The sequence below is a fragment of the Physeter macrocephalus genome, chromosome 18, assembly GCF_002837175.3.
Source record: "Physeter macrocephalus isolate SW-GA chromosome 18, ASM283717v5, whole genome shotgun sequence".
Classification (NCBI taxonomy): Eukaryota; Metazoa; Chordata; class Mammalia; order Artiodactyla; family Physeteridae; genus Physeter; species Physeter macrocephalus.
In genome coordinates, this window is record NC_041231.1 from 52,414,879 (window position 1) to 52,433,894 (window position 19,016).

Consider the following 19,016-nt stretch of genomic DNA (forward strand, 5'->3'; position numbering starts at 1 on the left):
ACAAGTGAGGTCATCCCTGATATCCCCGTAGACAGGATGATCTAAAAAAACAACTCCCTGAAGTGAATTAAGATTCCAAACAAAGAAGAGTGACGCTAGGGGAAAGCAGATTAAGGTACAAACTTTTCTTCCTTTAGGGAATTAAAACTGGGTTTGGTTTTCCTCTTATTGGAAAGTAGGGGAAATCACAGTGCCAAGACCCTGACTGCATCCAACAGGTTCCGTAAAGCTCTACCAGTGGCCCCAACATCCACCCTGAGTGCCAGAGCCAAGGGGGGGCCTCGCCTACACCTCTGCTGGCAGAGTACCTGGTGGTCCTCACTGCCATGGAAGCCTGCACGGCCACCACCAGCCCCGCCTCCCAGGATGGCTACAAAGACCATAGCAAGATGACAGGCAGAAGGTCACCTGCATATAGTCAGCATTCAGTCCCTCGTGGTTAAATCAGATTGACAACGGCGGCACCAAGGCTACAGCTCTTCTATTAAGAAGCCAATCTCAGTGTGCAGAAACTTAGGTGGTTCACTCAGACGGACCGACTGCTGCATCTAGGCTTTCTGAGAGCATCATTTACAAATATTTCCACAAAGACTGCTGCCTTCTGAGCCTTGATAGGGGTAGACCTTGGCAGCTCTGGCTTCTCTAGCTGTGGTTAAGCTTCTTCAGGATTCCTTGCAATGCTATCTCTTGGCGTTTGCCCAAAAATATATGATTTGCAGGGATGGAGTCTACTAAGTAAATGGGCCTTGCTTGGCAAGATTCCAAACACCCAGCCCTGATGCCAGGCATGTGTGGTAGACTGTCCACAAATAGGCATTGCATGAATGAACCCAGTAAATCCACAGTCGTGTGCAGGAAAACAGCCTCGCAGTTGAGTTCACAATCCTCAGAATGTGCCGGGTGATCAAAGCAATCCTGTACTCAGGATTTTTCAGCTGTTTCTGCCCCCAAATCTATCGAAAGCTACTCAGTCATCAACACACTATGGGGTCAGCACAGTCATGGACCCTGCAGGTGCCCACCCAGATGCTCTTACCAATCAGCGGCCGCCACTCACCAGCTCTTATGACTGATGGCTACAGGAAGGGTACAAAAGACAGGCTCCTTACCCCACGGTAAGACCAGCTCCTTGGTGCAGTGTGAGCCCCAGAACTCCCAGCTGAGACCACATCCTTGTTTAGCTGCGTCTCCTGCTCACCTCGCTCCCCTACCCCCTTCTCCTGCCAGCCCTCCCCCCCAAATCACATGCACAAGAATCCCAATCTCAAGTTCTGCTTCTAGGGAACACAGACCCACACCACTGCCCCATATTATGAGAGGTCTTTACATATTTTATTTATTTTATTTTATTTTATTTTATTTTTTTATTTTACTTTATTTTACTTATTTTATTTTACTTTATTTTACTTTACTTTACTTTACTTTATTTTACTTTATTTTATTTTATTTTGGCGGGGGACCACGCTGAGCGGCATGTGGGATCCTCGTTTCTCCAACCAGGGATGGAACCCTCACCCCCTGCATTCAAAGTGCAGAGTCCTAAGAACTAGACCGCCAGGGAAGTCCCAAGAGGTCTTTAAATTTTAAAAAAAGAATGAACACTAAGTGTTCTGTGTTTCGTGGCATTTTCTGAATTCGTAAGTAGAAGGCATTCCTTCTCTTGTGTTTCATTAAAAACAAAAGGCAATTAATTACCCAGAGACGCCTGGAGTGTCTTCAAGCTATTTCTTTCACACACCGTTCTTATCTTTGTTCAGGTCTGCGATGGATCTAATACCATTTCTCCAAGAAGCCTTCAGCCCACTCTCAATATATATGAATATGTATATGTAACATGTATGAAGACCCTCAACCGGCTCCACCTCCCTTCTTCACTCATCTTGCTTCTTCTTCATGGAAACTTACCACTATTGGTGTTACAGCATTTGCTTTTGCTCTACAACATTTACAGATGCTTTAATCTGTCTCCCCAGCTCTCTAGGTCTGTTCTGATACAACAGCCATCAGCTACATGTGGCTATTTTCAATTTAAATTGAAATTAATAAAAATTGCTGTGCCTACCACAGTGGCGTATAGTAGACACTCAATAAATATATGTGAGCCAAAAGAAAGGGTACAAATGAACTTATTTATAAAACCGAAGTAGAGTCACGGATGTAGAAAACAAACTATGGTTACCGGGGGATGCGCGGGGAGGGATAAATAGGGAGATTGGGATTGACATATACACACTACTATATATAAAATAGGTAACTAATAAGAACCAGTGGTATAGCACAGGGAACTCTATTCATTACTGTGTGATGGCCTATATGGGAAAAGAATGTAAAAAAAAAAAAAAGAGTGGATAGATATATAACTGATTCACTTTGCTGTACACCTGAAACTAACACAACATTGTAAATCAACTGTACTCCAATAAAAATTATAAATAAATAAATAAATAAATAAAGGTAAGTGAAAGAATGGTTCCTGGTGATCATCAGTGATTTCCTAATATCTAATTTTGTAACTTTTTACACTTTTTACACTTTATCAGAACAGGATGGAGAAATGAAGGATGGGCTAACTTAAGTGTTGGCACCCCACAGGGACAGGGCTGTTGCTATGTGTCAGGTAGGTGCCTCAACTGATAAATGCCAAGAAGCTCAGTGGCTACCATAATAAAAGGTTCTTGCTCCTATGAGATCTCATGTGGACTAAGCAGCCTTCCTCCATAGCACATCCTCCCGGGTTGCCGCAGTGGTGGGAGAGACACAATGGCAGTGCCTGCTTTCATGAGAAGTGACACACAGCACTTCCACCCATAGTCCAGTGGCCCCAACCAACCCAAAGGTCTTGGGTTGGACTCTCCCCAAAGCAGAGGCTGGGGAAAGGATTTGGGTTTATCGGGGAGGTGATCCTGGGATGTACTGGAGGAGGCGAAAGAAATGAGGCAGTACAGCAGCAGGAATGAGCAGGTTACTGCTGTGAGCAACCTGGACTCAGCTCTGCTGGGAACCTCTGGGGAGAACAGGTAGAGCATGCCCAAGTGTTGGCCCACCAGTGGGGCAAGGAAACTGTGATATGTATCCACCCATTCCCCTCCATCAGTGGTTCAGGGCTGCTTCTAGGAGCACTAACTGCCCAGAACTTCTGGCTTTCCCCAAGAATGGTCCAGCCATGGCCCTGCAACCAGAGAAAGCCCTCCAGTAGGACTGCAGTGCATTGTAGGGGAAACATCAGAACGAGGACTGTGGGCAGGGACTTAAAACATCTGCTAAAGAAGGGAAGCATGTGGATATCTGGAGAGCACCAGCTGTCTCTATATAAGGACCCAAGCTCCAGAGGATTCTGGTTGTAGCCAATCCGAAACCAACACAGCATGTGAATGAAACTGAACAACCAGCTTCATCCAACCCATTCCTGGAAAGACACTCCTAAAACCAAGGCTATTATTGCTGGGAGATCTGCTCATCCAATCGGCCCTGAGGTCCAAAGATGCTCCTTGAAGGGTGCTCTGGACTAGTTTGTGGGTGTGGAGATGGCTGTTAGGAAAAATGCTCCACAAGTTTGGGGGGATTCCAAGCCTGTTCACAAGTAGTATGTGGTCTCTGGGGGTGACCGGTAAGCACTTGCTTACAAACCATTTATCACAAGTTCCAAAGAGACGGAGCAGAGGAAGGGCACACGTGTCCCTGGAGGGCCTGGGAGGTGCTGCCATGAAGGTGATGCCTACGAAGAGGCCAAGAGACAAGTGGAAATTTGTCAGGCGTGAGGACAGGCAGGATGGAAGCCACTTCCAGCAGCTTGGTCCCGTTGGTGTGTTAGGTTAGTAATTCACACAAAGAGGAGATACCAAGTTACCTTTTAAATTAATTAATGCTGAAAACTTTCATTAACACAAGATTTCACTCTAACCACCAGAGATTTGTTTCTGTGACATTTTTACTTGTGTGTTTGGGTGGCCTCGTGTTTTCTGCCCTCTGCTTCAACAAAGTGCAGTTTCCATACTTCTTGTTATGTAACTACCTAGAGACCGTTGAACTGGCAGCACGCCTGCTCTCTCCTCGGAGAATTTTGAGCTTCTCTGTCCAAAAACACAGAGTGAAAGTGAATCGTTGGTGCTCTTAAAAACTGAAGGCAGATCACTAAGCTCACATGATATGGGATGACAGCTTCAATCTCAAAACCATCCCCAATTTTTCAAATGCTTTTCAAACATACCGAAGACAAAAAAAAGTGTGTGGTTTAATTAACCTTAGGCAAAGTGTAGCCAGAGCACTCTCCCACAGGTCAGAAGCAGCACACTCACAAGAGACAGGCTAACTCAGAGCATCCGAATGAAGCCTAACTAAATGTCCTGGAGAGGAAAAAACAGATACCCCACGATGCAACAGCTCCTCGGAAACTGGTTCAGGAGGGCTCAAGTCAGTTAGCAAAGGTGGGATGGTGGATATGGCTGAATAAAGCTCTGCCCTAAAGCCCATCTGTTCTTCCCGCGGATGCGTGTGCTGTTCCCTCTCCTCCCCCTTGGCAGCGGCACCATCAACCCCGTCCCCTGCCCCTCACCCCAACCAAGAGTCAGCTGGGACTCCCATTCCCTTCCTTCACTGCCCACATCCAGTCAATCTCCACTCCAAGTCCTGGAGATTCCATTTACTTTTTTCTGGTGGAGGCGGGGGGCATGCCACATGGCTCATGGGATCTTAGTTCCCCTACCAGGGATTGAACCTGGGCCCTCAGCAGTGAAAGTGCCAAGTACTAACCACTGGGCCTCCAGGGAACTCCCTCTACTTCCTAAATGTCTCTCAAATCTGACACCTCCTCTCCATTCTCTTAACTACTTGCTGCTTGAATGCCCCCTCCTCCACCATGATATCGGACCTGAACCATCTGTCTCTGGCTTTTCTTCCTACCCCTCACCTACCCACACACCTGGACAAAGTGAGGTCTCTAAACCATAAAGTGGGTCATCTTTCCCCTGCCCCAACTAAACACTCCAGTGGGTTTCCACCTGTTTCTCAAATTCTGGGGGATCCTCAGACATATTCTGGGGGTTCACAAGTTCTCCAAAATTATTTTTTAACTTTGTGCTTTCACTTTAAATAGCATCTTTTTAATAGAATATCAATAGAAACATATTCTGGAACATCCAAATGAGCATGTTATGACCAAGTGCTGCCACATAATTCCACTGTGTGTATTCCTGCATTTATGGTATATTTGGCAATAAGAAATACGATTATTATTATTTTAATTGTCACAGGCTAATGAGAAAACAACAAATCAGACTTAATACAGACGAAGGAAACGGATGAGAAAATTGAGCCATCATATAACCCATGTGGTACGGCACACAGCCTCCCATAAGAATGGAACAACTGTTTTTAGACTCAGAAACAGTGATTTGGTTTTAGCAAGAATGACTTCATCCATCACATTAAATTCACGGAGTTAATCTGAATTTACTCGATTTGTAGCTGTGTTGATATTTTATTCATATATTTGTTTTGGTTTTATGGTAATATGAGAGCTCTAAATATAAAGTGCTTAGACATATTTGAATTGCATTATAATAAAAATAATTTAAGCCACCACTAGATGCTATAAGATTTCTTTTTCCTTTAAATAAATTCACATATTACTCCCATTTGAGAAACTCGGGCTTTCAGAATGAGGTTTAAGCTACAAAACAAGGCATATGTGGGAGAGACAGTGACATTCTCTGAACTTTCATCCACACACCCCTCATTTTTTCCCAGCCCCCTCATCATTGGTTCTGGCCAATGGGCTGTGGCATAAGCAATGATGCATCAGCTCTAGGCTGAAACACAGAAGAGCCAGAGAGCAACTCTCCCACGATCCCTTCCTGCGCTGGTGACCACACAGGCCAATTTTTCCAAATGGTGTGGCTGCAAGATGGAAAAGCTCTGTCAGCTTGGCCCTCCACTGACCTATGAAGGACACATAGTGGAAGTGAGAAGTAACTGTTGTTGTGTGAAGCTACTAGATGATGAAGTTGATTTGTTACTGCAGCAGAGCTTAGCCTATCCTGACTAATACATCTTCAGGAACAGCAATCTACCTCACTGACCAAGCCCTTCCCATCATACTCCAGGCTCCAAACAACTTTTAGTTCAATGACTTGAACACATCAAGTTGTTTCATGGCACCACCTTACCTTTGCACATGCTGTTCCTGAATCCTAGAATGCCATTCCCCACACTCTTCTGCCCTCTCCCCTATCCTGCCATTGTGATTCATCCTTCGAAACCTAGTTCAGATATAATTACCACCAGGATATTTTCCTCCCTTTTCCAACGCTCTTCCCCACTTCACCATTACCCATCAACTCTACAGAATGCTTATCTTGTCATGTGATAATTACATGTTTACATGCCTGTCCCTACCCCCACCTCCAAACAAACTGTGGCAGGGTCAGTGGCTTTTTCATCTCCACACTATCAAGACCAGCATGCAGCAGAAGTAGGCAGCATTTGGCCATTTGGCCAGGAAGAGCTTCCTCCAGTGGGCTGGTCCTAAGGCACTGGAAGGAAGTTAAGTTAGATCCATCACCCCCCTGGAGGAAACACCCGACTCAACAGCAACAAGTCCAGTGAGTCTCAGCTGTCTCTGCCCCAGTCCCAGGCCAGACACGCCAAGGAATCCTGAACCCTCCCCATCATCTCCCCAAACACATTGCTCTTCAGCCCCCAGGAAGGACTCGGACTTTACCTGGGGCGGCGGGGTCGGGGGACGAGGGGAGCAGCCTAGGGCCATGTACTCAAAGTGCGGTCCACACTTAAGAACTGAGGAGCTAGTGAGAAAAGCAGAACCTCAGGCTCCATCCCAACTCCTGGGTCAGAATCCACATTTTAGTAAGAGCCCCAAATGATTCATATGCCCAATAACATTTGAGAGGCATTGGCCCAAGGCACCCAAACAGAATCATTCCAACCTGAAAGGTAACTTTAATAACAATACTTTTATACACTGATGTATGTAATTATATCTCAATAAAACTGGAAGAAGAAAAAACTCATGAAAAAAATAACAATACTTTCTCTCCGTAATAATATCTGCAAAGTGCTTTACATCAGCGGTCCCCAGCCTTTTTGGTACCAGGGACCAGTTTCATGGAAGACAAGACGGGGGTGGGGGGGCGGGGGTGGGGGATGGTTCAGGTGGTAATGCGAGCGATGGGGAGCAACGGGGAGCGGCAGATGAAGCTTTGCTTGCCCGGCCCACCACTCATCTCCTGTTGTGTGGCCCGGTTCCTAACAGGCCACGGACCGGCCTTTTCAAAGAACTTCCCCACATACGAATCTTCAAAAGGGGCTCTGTGTTACCACCAGATGGTTTAGGCATTAACAGGAGGCTTCCAAAGGAAAAAGTGGGAAACTCTGGGTACCAGATACAATAGCCCCCTAGATGCAAGGACAAGAAACATCATCAGGCAAGAGCCTCTGACTAACGAAGCCTGTCCAAGCCCCTCACAAGCCCCGGTACTGGTCTGCAGCTTGGGGATTGGGGACCCCTGCTTTGTATCACTCAATCCTCAGAAAAATTCGCTCATGTCCTTTTTTTTTTTTTTTGCGGTACGCGGGCCTCTCCCTGCTGTGGCCTCTCGCGTTGCGGAGCACAGGCTCCGGACGTGCAGGCTCAGCGGCCATGGCTCACGGGCCCAGCCGCTCCGCGGCATGTGGGATCTTCCCGGACCGGGGCGCGAACCCGTGTCCCCTGCATCGGCAGGCGGACTCTCAACCACTGCGCCACCAGGGAAGCCCCGCTCATGTCCATTTTACCAATGAGGAAACTGAGACTCAAAGTGGCTGGGTACCTTGCGCACCATCATACAGCTTTGAAGAGTCAGAGTCAGAATTTGAAGGCAGTTCTGCTGGACTCAAGAGTTGTAACACCCATCACCACCCACTACACGGCACCCTGCAACTCACAAGCACTTAGCCTTCCAGACCAGCTCTGGAGACCTCCGTGCCCCTTCACACAGCCACTGGACTGTATTTCCCTCTATTCCATCACTTAGTTCCAACACCACCGTGCCTCCACATACACCACTGTCCCTGAGACACTGCCACTTCTCCCTGGGCAAGGCTTTCATGGGCTTGCTAAATGATTGTTCAATGAGTCAATGAAAATATTTCCCCTTCATCATCAGACAACCCTCTGAGGATGGCTGGATAATTATTATTAAGTAAAGAAAGGTGAAGACACCAAGGTTCCCAGAGAAGTTCAATGACTTGCACCAGATCACCAGGAAGCCTCAGACCTCTGGGGATAGGATGGAACTGAACTCCCTGACTCCCAGGACAGCCCCTTCTACTCTCCCTGTATTTCCCTCTTCTGAGCTACATTACCAGGCAGTTAAAAACATCCTTGTCAAATAACTCCCTCATATACGCATCTTCAAAAGGGGCTCTGTGTTACCACCAAATGGGCCAAATTTAGACATTAACGCCACCAAAGGAAAAGGTGGGAAACTCTGGGTACCAGATACAATAGCCCCCTGGATGCAAGGAAAGGAAACAACATCAGGCAAGAGCCTCTGACTGACGAAGCCCGTCCAAGCCCTTCACAATGACCCCATGTCAAGGCAGAGGTCCCCTGGAAGGCCAGGTTGGTGGAGACACACCCACCCTCCCTGGAGTCTGTGGTATTGTGGTTCCACTGATCAAGACAGCCCTTTCTTTCCCTTTATTGTCTTTAGAAAGAAGCTAAGACATTTAATCAGTTCCACATGTAACCAGAGAAAAGCAACACACCTGCCTGACATATTCAAATATTTAGGAAAACATAGGAGGGAAATTTCCCTTGAACTGGTTAAAAGGGGGATGAGAGAAGCCAAGAATGAGATCTTGGGACAATGAAGCAACTCTCCATTTTGTTTTGCTTTTCTGAGCATTACGCCCAAGCACCATGCCACCCACTGGGCACCGCCGAAGGCACCCAGATGAGAAGTTAATGGCCTGGGCACAGGGCTCCATCTGCTCGGAGGCACCTTGTGAAAATTCACACCAAGGCACTCTGCAGGCTAGCGCAGGCTACCCAGTGCTGATGATACAGCCCTACTCTAGAAATGTTTGATTGGGTTCCCTAAAATCAGATCCTGAGATAGGAATCTCTAGGAAAGTATTTTATTGGGAAGTATTCCTAGGAAGAAACTGGTAGGGGAGTGAAGAAGTGAGACCAGAAAGCGAAGCAAGCCCAGCAATGACCCCTGGAGATCAATGTGACACCACTCCACAGCGGATTTCTACAGACAGAGTATGTCACACCTGGCTGTGTCCCAATCAAGGGCAAGGGAGCGGGACTATATACACTTAGGCACCCATCAGGCATTGGTTAGGGGCTGCCCCCAGGGGAGATGGCAACTCCCAGGCCCGCCTTGCTCTCAGCTCCTTCAGACCAAGCAGACTCCAGCAGCCCCAACAAAGAGGGTCATCCTCCAACGAAGGGGAGGGGCTGGCGGCTGGGAGTGAAAGCACCCAGGGTACCAGTGTGCACAAAGGGCTCTGAGGGGACACTGTGTCACACTGAAGCACCTGTGACAGTCCAGGGTCCAGTATTCCTTTCTCCAAGTTTTGCCCAAAGCCTGACCATGATGACGCTGACTCCATCTCAGCTATTCTGCGGGCTCACGGGGTTCTCACATTTCTTTGAGCTCACCATAAATGTACCTGGCTCAAAGACCTTTCAGACCTTCATGGAATGAGTTACAGAGCATCTTTCAGATACCGTTTTCTGCCTCTCTGTTCTTTTTCCAGGGAAGCATTTTTTGGCACCACCCAAAGCAATCCAAATATTAAACTGAAATGCTTTTATGAAGTTGGGCTGCCAGGCAAACCCAACATCCTTTTCCTTTTTTCTTTCTTCCTGGGGCCCCTGTTTCTTGCTACCTTGCCCCTTAAGGATAAGCACAATGCTTGGCTACTACTCTAGATGCCCCATTCATTGTGATTGTGACTGTCAGCTCAACACTAGCCAACAGATCACCTCTGAAAGCAGTGACATGGACTAACTTCACAGCTCCTAACACAACCATAAAGGCCCAGGACCACCTAATGCCAAGACAATCAGGAAGGAAGGACCCAGCTTCAAGTTGACAGCTGTCATCTTGGACAACACAGCAAGTAAATGAAAGGAGATGGAATCCACAGGGAAGGGGGTAAGACAGAGGGAGAACTAATGTTGGAAATGAATAACAGCAGAGTTCTCCCCACAACTTCTCCTCACCCCCCACTCCCAGCAGGCGGATACCCCGAAAAGGTGTCTCCAGACGCCTCTGCCCAGCCCTGCACAGTCTTCTCCCCACCTCACAACACCTCGCCCCCAGAGCCAGACACCCAAGGCAGTATAAATGCGGTCCTATATTTGAAATTATTGATGGGATATTTCACGAACTCATTTTCTTTTTTCTGTTCATGCCCAAATGCTCTGCCTCTAGCCTTTTCCCCTATAGTCTTTAGCTCTTCTGTGTGTTTCTTTATCTAGTTCTAAGGAGAATTTCCTTTCCTTTAGCTGGGTCACAAGAGCTGTGGAAACCTGGGTTCAAATCCCAGCTTGGTCGCTATTAAGCCATGTGACCTTGGGAACCTCTGTTTTCTCATCTGACAAATGGGGATAAATCCATCTTCCTTACAGGTCTGTGGAGAGGACCTGACATGTCGACATGCTCAATAAAGCCCGGCTCCCTCGCGGGCGCCTTCCCTCTCCGACAACCCCACCGCACCTCCCAGGATGCCCCCGCGTTTCCCAGGCCGGCCCCTCTGCACAGCGAGGGACAGGATCCCAGATAGGGCCAGCGTTAACCCCGACCCTGAGCAGGCGAGTTTCAGCTGGTGTGGCCACACACACACACACACACACACACACACACACACACGCACCGCGCTTGCTCCGGGCACCCCCGCGGGACCGGCACTGAGGCCCCACAGCTCACGGAGCGGGGTCTCGAGTCGGGGAGACAGAAGGGCTCCCCCTACACCGGCGGCGGCCCCGACCTGGTGGGCGCCAGAGCTCATGGCACTTACCCGGGGCGGGCCGAGCTGGGCAGCTGGGGGCGGGTCGTGCGGGGGGCGGCGGCGGGCGCGGGGCGGGCGCGGCGGCGGGCATGGCTCAGAGGCCCGGGAGCTAGGCGCGGGGCTTGGAGGCGCGGGGCCGCGGCTCGACGGCGGGGCGGGCGCGGCGCGAGCGGCGAGGAACCCGCTCCGCCCTCTCTCCTCGTTCCCTCCCGCCACCCGCCCCGCGCCGCGCAGCGCCGGGCAACAGCCACGGGGAACGTCTCTGGGGGCGCCGGCTTAGCAACCGCGCGCCGCCCAGCCTCTCTCCCCCCACCCGCACCCGCCCCGCCCTGCTCCGCGCGCCGAGCCGGGCGCTGCAGGTGGGCGGGGCCCGCTTTGAACTTGCTGCCGCACCCCCAGTCTTCTCCAGGGAGCGCCCGAGGTGACCCTCGGGGACCCCTCCGCAGCCCGCCTCTCTCCGCTCGCAAGGCGTGCCCTAGAGCCAGGCGTGGTCGGGCTTTGAAACTGAGCCTCGCCCACGTTCTCTGTGGGTGGCCGACCAAAGGCGTGCCCAGGACCCCGGCAGTTGTCGCCCCTCCTGGTCGTTCAGAGATCAGGCTTCCCTCACTGATCCCTCCCTCCTACCCCATCCCCGCTGCGCTTACACATGGACCCTGCAGCCGTCCTATATCCTGCTTGCCCCACAGATTCAGAGAACTGCTCACACTCCGTCCACACCCGTGACCTCAAAGATACAGCCTGCAAACCTCCCTCCAGCCTCACGTCTTCCTGGTACCATCTAAAAGCTGCTTAATGCCCCTTGCGTTGTTCTACCCCTTCCAAGCCCACCACACGTCTAATCCTCCCACTTGCAGATAGATCCCCCATGTCTGCAATCACAATCCCATCTCCTCAAAGACTGGCTCCCAGGCCCCTCCTGGGAGAGATGATTAATGCAGGGAAGGCCATGCCCATGTAGGGGAGCAGAATTTGCCACCCCAAACTATGTCTCTTTGGGATATTATTTTAAGCTGGTTATTTTCTGAGAAACAGCAGACATGGGAAAAACTCCGAAAACCAAGTAGGAGTTACCCCTGTGTAAGAAACATTTACATTTGTAAAGGAAATCTCCATTTATTAGGTGTCTCCTTCACTGTACCTGGAAGAGGAGGAGGACCAAATCTCTCAAAATTCTTTTTTTTTCTTTCATTTCTAAGTCTTTCCTGAGTATTGTCACCTCATTTCTGAGTTTTTCTTTTTTTATTATTATATGAAACATATATTGTTATTTCTCAACATTTTTAAAAGGCCCTGATATAGAGCAAGTATTATTTTCCAAAATTATTTGAGCACACAGTTGTATTAATATATCATGAAGAAATGGTTCTATAGAAGGAATAAATGAGAGTTCATGTGCAAGAACTAAGGAAAGGTATTTAAAGACATTTTCTTTTTCCTTTGGTCCACTCTGCGAGGCTTGTGGCATCTTAGTTGAACCCCAGACCTCGACAGTGAAAGCATGGAGTCCTAACCACTGGACCATCAGGGAATTCCCTAGAAGTTCTAATCAATGGAGAAAGCAATGACAAATCTGCATCACAACCTTCCCCTTGTTTACTGTGCTTTTCATGGTAACCTCTACACCCTCAAGATCCTCTTTTGTCTTTAGTTGAAAATGGTGTTTAAGGTGAAGGCTTCAGCCATTTGGAAAGTTACTCAAGTTTTTCTGGGGCTCTCTCATGTATACATGTTATTCAACTTAACTTGATTTTTCTCCTGTTAGTCTGTCTCATGTCAATTCTGAGACCAGCCAGAAGATCCTAGAAGGTAGAGGAAAATGTGTTTCTCCCCAACACCCACATCTCCACATGGCCACTGACATGGTTACAGCAATGGTCTTGATGTTGCCTTGATCCATCAGGTCACAGAGCGGGCTTGTCTGATGTTGGTGTTCTGTGAAATTGTTCACGTTCCGCAGAACACTAAGACTGAGGCCAGATCTGCTCCCATATGTCAGGGTCTGTCTTTCTCTTCCTCACACATAACAAGAAGTCTAGGAGAAGGCTATTCCGCGCTGGTTCAGCATCTCAGGGGTAACCTTAGGTATAAATCTCTTTCCAGGCTTCCACATGGCCCCCTTCAACATATTGCCTTTTCCCCTCAGACTCAAGACTGTTGCCTCAGGGTCACAAAAGGGCTGCAACAACCTCTGGAAGCCATTGTGTGCAAAGGGACTTCTGCTTCCAGCTGGTTTGATGGCCAGACAACCCAAAGTGATCATCAAGGACCATTTTCAGCAATCCAGTTCACCAACAGTGAACAAAATGACAAAGGACCTGCCTCCTAGTTGCTCCCCTCTAGTCAGGGGAGGCAGGTAATGAAATAGCAAGTATGGTGATAAATGGCGTGGAGAAAACAAAGGAAGGAGAAGGGAATAGGGAGTGGGGACTGTTGTTATTTTAAGTTGGGCAGAGAGGAAAGGCCTCACTGACAAGGTGACATTTGAGCAAAAGCCTGAAGGAAGAAACTATTTGGAAATTTCTCTTGGAGGTAAGTGCCCCTGAGCTACTTAAATATTTCCTTTTTAGAAGCCATTGCAGCTACTCTTCCTGGCCCTATGATTTAGGAGTAAACAAAAGTTTTAAAAACTGAGTTTTAGGGAAAGGTTTAACTCTCATGGAGGAGAATTCAGATGACTTGTATTTTCTTTCTTGAAAAGCAGCAGTTCAGCAATGTTTAATTACTGGCTAGATAATCATTTATATGTTCATTATATATATACACATTAAACATACAAGGAACAACTTAGCTCAAGTTATCAGATTACCTCCCAGCAGTGAGGGATAAACATGATACATCTTTTTTTTTTTTGGCCACACCATGTAGCGTGTGGATTCTTAGTTCCCCAACCAGGGATCGAACCCATGCCCCCTGCAGTGGAAGTGTGGAGTCTTAACCACTGGACTGCCAGGGAAGTCCCTAAACATGATACATCTTCTCCAACACTGGAAGAAAATGCTAGTTACCTTCTCCTATTCTCCCTTTCTGACCTAGTAACAGACCCCAATTTTAAGCTGACCACACTGCAACCTAGAATAAAGAATAGATTTTCTAGCCTCCCTTTGTTACCGAACCACACTAGGGTCTGCTCACCCACCACGCAGCAAAGACAATCTACTGACACCAGATTGTGATGAAGGAAAGTACAGTGTTTATTGCAGGACACCACACAAGGAGAATGGGCAGCTCATGATCAAAAGACCTGAACACCTCCATGGCTTTTAGGGAAGGGTTTTCAAAGGCAAGATTTGGGATGAGGGTTGCAGCTCATGGACTTTCTTCTGATTAGTTGGTGGTAAGGTAACAAGGTGATGTTTCAGGAATCGTAATCATCAACCTTCTGGTTCCAACCCATCTGGGGTCTACTTGCTTGAGGTCAGCATGTAGTCACCATCCTCCATCTGGGTAGTTGGTCTCAGTTTCTGCAGAACAATTTAAAGATATGCGTTGGTTCCTTGTGCTCGGTGGCCGCGGCGGCAGCAGCAACAGACATTGGCGGCCCAGCTGCTAGGATCAGTTCCCCTGGGTTTCACCATCCCAGACTTCCTTCAGGGCGCCCCAGGCAGCAAACCAAGATGGAGTATGAGTGGAAACCTGATGAGCAAGGGCTTCAGCAGATCCTGCAGCTGCTGAAGGAGTCCCAGTCCCCTGACACCACCATCCAGAGAACCATTCTAGAAACTGGAACAACTCAATCAATATCCAGACTTTAACAACTACCTGATTTTTGCTCCTACAAAATTAAAATCTGAAGATGAACCCACAAGATCATTGAGTGGTCTCATATTGAAGAATAATGTGAAAGCACACTTTCAGTATTTCCCAAATGGTGTAACAGACTTTATTAAGAGTGAATGTTTAAACAATATTGGTGACTCCTCTCCTCTGATTAGGGCTACTGTAAGCATTTTGATTACAACTATAGCCTCCAAGGGAGAACTGCAGAATTGGCCTGACCTCCTACCAAAACTCTGTAGCTTGTTGGATTATGAAGATTACAACACTTGTGAGGGAGAATTTGGTGCCCTTCAGAAGATTTGTGAAGATTCTGCTGAGATTTTAGGTAGTGATGTTTTAGATCGTCCTCTCAACATCATGATTCCTAAATTTTTACAGATCTTCAAGCACGGTAGTCCAAAAATAAGGCCTCATGCTCTTGCATGTGTCAATCAGTTTATCATCGTAGAACTCAAGCTCTGATGTTGCACTTTGATTCCTTTATTGAGAATCTCTTTGCACTGGCTGGTGATGAAGAACCAGAGGTACAGAAAAATATGTGCCAGGCACTTGTGATGTTGCTTGAAGTTCGAATGGATTGCCTGCCTCCTCACATGCATAATATAGTTGAGTACATGCTACAGAGGCCCCAAGATCAGGGTGAAATGTGGCTTTAGAAGCCTGTGAATTTTGGCTTACTTTGGCTGAGCAACCAATAAGCAAAGATGTACTCATAAGGCATCTTCCTAAGTTGATTCCTGTGTTAGTGAATGGCATAAAGTACTCAGATATAGATATTATCCTACTTAAGGGTGATGTTGAAGAAGATGAAACAATTCCTGATAGTGAACAGGATACAAGGCCACGTTTTCATGATCAAGGACAGTGGCTCAGCAGCATGACAAAGATGGAATTGAAGAGCAAGATGATGATGACGATGAAATTGATGATGATGATACAATTTCTGACTGGAATCTAAGAAAACGTTCTGCGGCTGCCCTAGATGTTCTTGCAAATGTGTATCGTGATGAGCTTTTGCCACATATTTTGCCCCATTTGAAAGAATTACGTTTTCGTCATGAATGGGTTGTTAAAGAATCAGGCATCTTGGTTTTAGGAGCAATTGCTGAAGGTTGCATGCTGGGCATGATTCCATACCGACCTGAGCTCATTCCTCACCTTATTCAGTGCCTCTCTGATAAAAAGGCTCTTGTGCATTTCATAACGTGCTGGACTCTTAGCCGCTATGCACATGGGGTAGTCAGCCAGCCCCCTAGACACGTACCTGAAGCCATTAATGACAGAACTGCTAAAGCGTATCCTGGATAGCACCAAGAGAGTACAAGAAGCTGCCTGCAGTGCCTTTGCTACCCTGGAAGAGGAGGCTTGTACAGAACTTGTTCCTCACCTTGCTTATATACTTGATACCTTGGTCTTTGCATTTAGTAAATACCAGCATAAAAACCTGCTCATTCTTTATGATGCCATAGGAACATTAGCAGATTCAGTAGGACATCACTTAAACAAACCTGAATATATTCAGATGCTAATGCCTCCACTGATCCAGAAATGGAACATGTTAAAGGATGAAGATAAAGATCTCTTCCTTTTACTTGACTGCCTATCTTCAGTTGCCACAGCCCTGCAGTCTGGCTTCCTTCCATACTGTGAACCTGTGTATCAGCGCTGTGTAAACCTAGTACAGAAGACTCCTGCACAAGCAATGCTGAACAATGCTCAACTAGATCAGTATGAGGCTCCAGATAAAGATTTTATTATAGTGGCTCTTGATTTACTCAGTGGCCTGGCTGAAGGACTTGGAGGCAACATTGAACAGCTTGTAGCCCAAAGTAACATTCTAACACTAATGTATCAGTGCATGCAGGATAAAATGCCAGAGGTTAGACAGAATTCCTTCGCCCTGTTAGGTGACCTGACAAAAGCTTGCTTTCAACATGTTAAGCCTTGTATAGCTGATTTCATGCCAATATTGGGAACCTACCTAAATCCAGAGTTCATTTCAGTCTGCAATAATGCCACATGGGCAACTGGAGAGATCTCCATTCAAATGGGTATAGAGATGCAGCCTTATATTCCTATGGTGTTGCACCAGTTTTGCACCAGACCCAACACACCAAAAACGTTGTTAGAAAATACAGCAATAACAATTGGTCGTCTTGGTTACGTTTGTCCTCAAGAGGTCGTCCCCATGCTACAGCAGTTTATAAGACCCTGGTGCACCTCTCTGAGAAACATAAGGGACAATGAGGAAACGGATTCAGCATTTTGTGGGATTTGTACCATGATCAGTGTGAATCCCAGTGGAGTAATCCAAGATTTTATATTTTTTTGTGATGCTGTTGCATCATGGATTAATCCAAAAGATGATCTGAGAGACATGTTCTGTAAGATCCTTCATGGATTTAAAAATCAAGTTGGGGATGAAAATTGGAGGCGTTTCCCTGACCAGTTTCCCACTTCCTTTAAAAGAGTGTCTTGCAGCTTTTTATGGTGTTTAATCTCATACACTTATGCTGCAGTCCCATAATTAGGGGTCCTTCAGTCTTGGAGACTATGAGGGAGACTCTGCACCCAGGGAAGATGTTACCCTTTACACGGAGGAAAGGTAAACCAGTAGGGAATACAGTACAATCCCAGCCCTACTGGGAGGGGCTGGAGGGAGGTGTTGCCGTCACTGTATTAAGTCGTTGATGGCAAATATTTTAACATCTGGAGCCTTTGTGGGTGGAAATCTGTCTCCAGTTACAACTCTGCAATAGATGTGAAGAGGCAAAAAAAAAAAAAAAGAAAATGTTATTCAATCTACTCACAAAACAATACATTCTGGAATATTCTGGGGAATTGTACCAAAACAAGAACCATATAAATGATGCATAGGGATGAGAAAGAGGAAAGATTCTATAGCACAATAAAGGAAACCTAAGAATGGGGATTAGAAAACAGGAAAGTTTTTTTTTTTTAATTTAAAGGTTTTTATAAAATTTCCCACATGATGGGAACTTGTTTTTGCATACTGATGAAGAACTACACAAATGAAAGCTAATAAGAGTTAAAATCAGCTTGCCTACCCATGGTAGAGGCAGGTTCTTGGAAGTTACAATTTAAGGTACCCCAAAAAGTTGGAAATAAAACAAAACAAATTTAAACAATGAAGCACCCTGTGAAATGCCAAATGAGTCACTCCTTTTACCTCTGTGGGATGCGCAGGGAGAGAGGAATAAATGGGGTTGGACATATCAAACTAAAGATTGACATCTTGACTTTGCATTAAGACATTAATGTAGTGGATATAATTTGATGGTTGTACTTCATTAGATTTAATTTCTCGGCCAAAAGGTCATTTTTAAAGTGCAGTTTAAGGTTCAGGCATGCATTCTGGCTCATAGTGATTGAAAGTACTTTAAATTAGTGGGAAAGTAGCACGCTTGCATCATATAGAGTGAGACAGGTATTCAGTTACCTCTGTTGCACCAGTTTGTGTTGCAGTTTACCAATTCAATATAGCCCTGCATTTAAAATTCCTTTTTAAGATTTGTGGATTTTATTTTTATTAAGAATACAGATATAGGGGCTTCCCTGGTGGCGCAGTGGTTGCGAGTCTGCCTGCCGATGCTGGGTTAATTTCTCGGCCAAAAGGTCATTTTTAAAGTGCAGTTTAAGGTTCAGGCATGCATTCTGGCTCATAGTGATTGAAAGTACTTTAAATTAGTGGGAAAGTAGCACGCTTGCATCATATAGAGTGAGACAGGTATTCAGTTACCTCTGTTGCACCAGTTTGTGTTGCAGTTTACCAATTCAATATAGCCCTGCATTTAAAATTCCTTTTTAAGATTTGTGGATTTTATTTTTATTAAGAATACAGATATAGGGGCTTCCCTGGTGGCGCAGTGGTTGCGAGTCTGCCTGCCGATGCTGGGGACACGGGTTCGAGCCCCGGTCCGGGAGGATCCCACATGCCGCGGAGCGGCTGGGCCCGTGAGCCATGGCCGCTGAGCCTGCGCGTCCGGAGCCTGTGCTTGTATTGTGTGTAACCTGCACAATGTGGAAAGCTGATATACCTGTGCAAAATCTTTGCTTCTGTGCTCTCAGTGTGATGTGCTTTCTGCATGGCTATATACTACTAGTGATTTTATCAAAACTTCTAAAACTTAAATTACATGGTAAAGGATCTGTAGGAGGCTGCATAAATGTTAGTTGGCACATAAACACAATTGTAG

The 19,016-nt window shown here is 46.7% G+C and overlaps 2 protein-coding genes across 2 annotated transcripts in view; one reads left to right on the plus strand and one right to left on the minus strand.

Moving 5' to 3' along the window:
* The window catches only part of DCLK3 (doublecortin like kinase 3), a 49,305-nt gene extending 38,192 nt beyond the window's left edge, over window positions 1–11,113 (minus strand). The window contains exon 1 of the mRNA XM_028479510.2: window positions 11,032–11,113. Coding sequence (XP_028335311.1) covers window positions 11,032–11,113 — 82 coding nt within the window. The remainder of the gene's footprint in view (window positions 1–11,031) is intronic.
* Window positions 11,114–14,618: 3,505 nt separating this feature from the next.
* On the plus strand, window positions 14,619–17,420 carry LOC102985503 (transportin-1-like). The gene is given in 7 exon segments (XM_055079592.1): window positions 14,619–14,737; window positions 14,739–15,241; window positions 15,244–15,438; window positions 15,441–15,650; window positions 15,653–16,053; window positions 16,055–17,260; window positions 17,262–17,420. Coding segments are annotated over 7 exon segments (2,652 nt in total). The 5' UTR covers window positions 14,619–14,636; the 3' UTR covers window positions 17,298–17,420.
* Window positions 17,421–19,016: the final 1,596 nt, after the last annotated feature.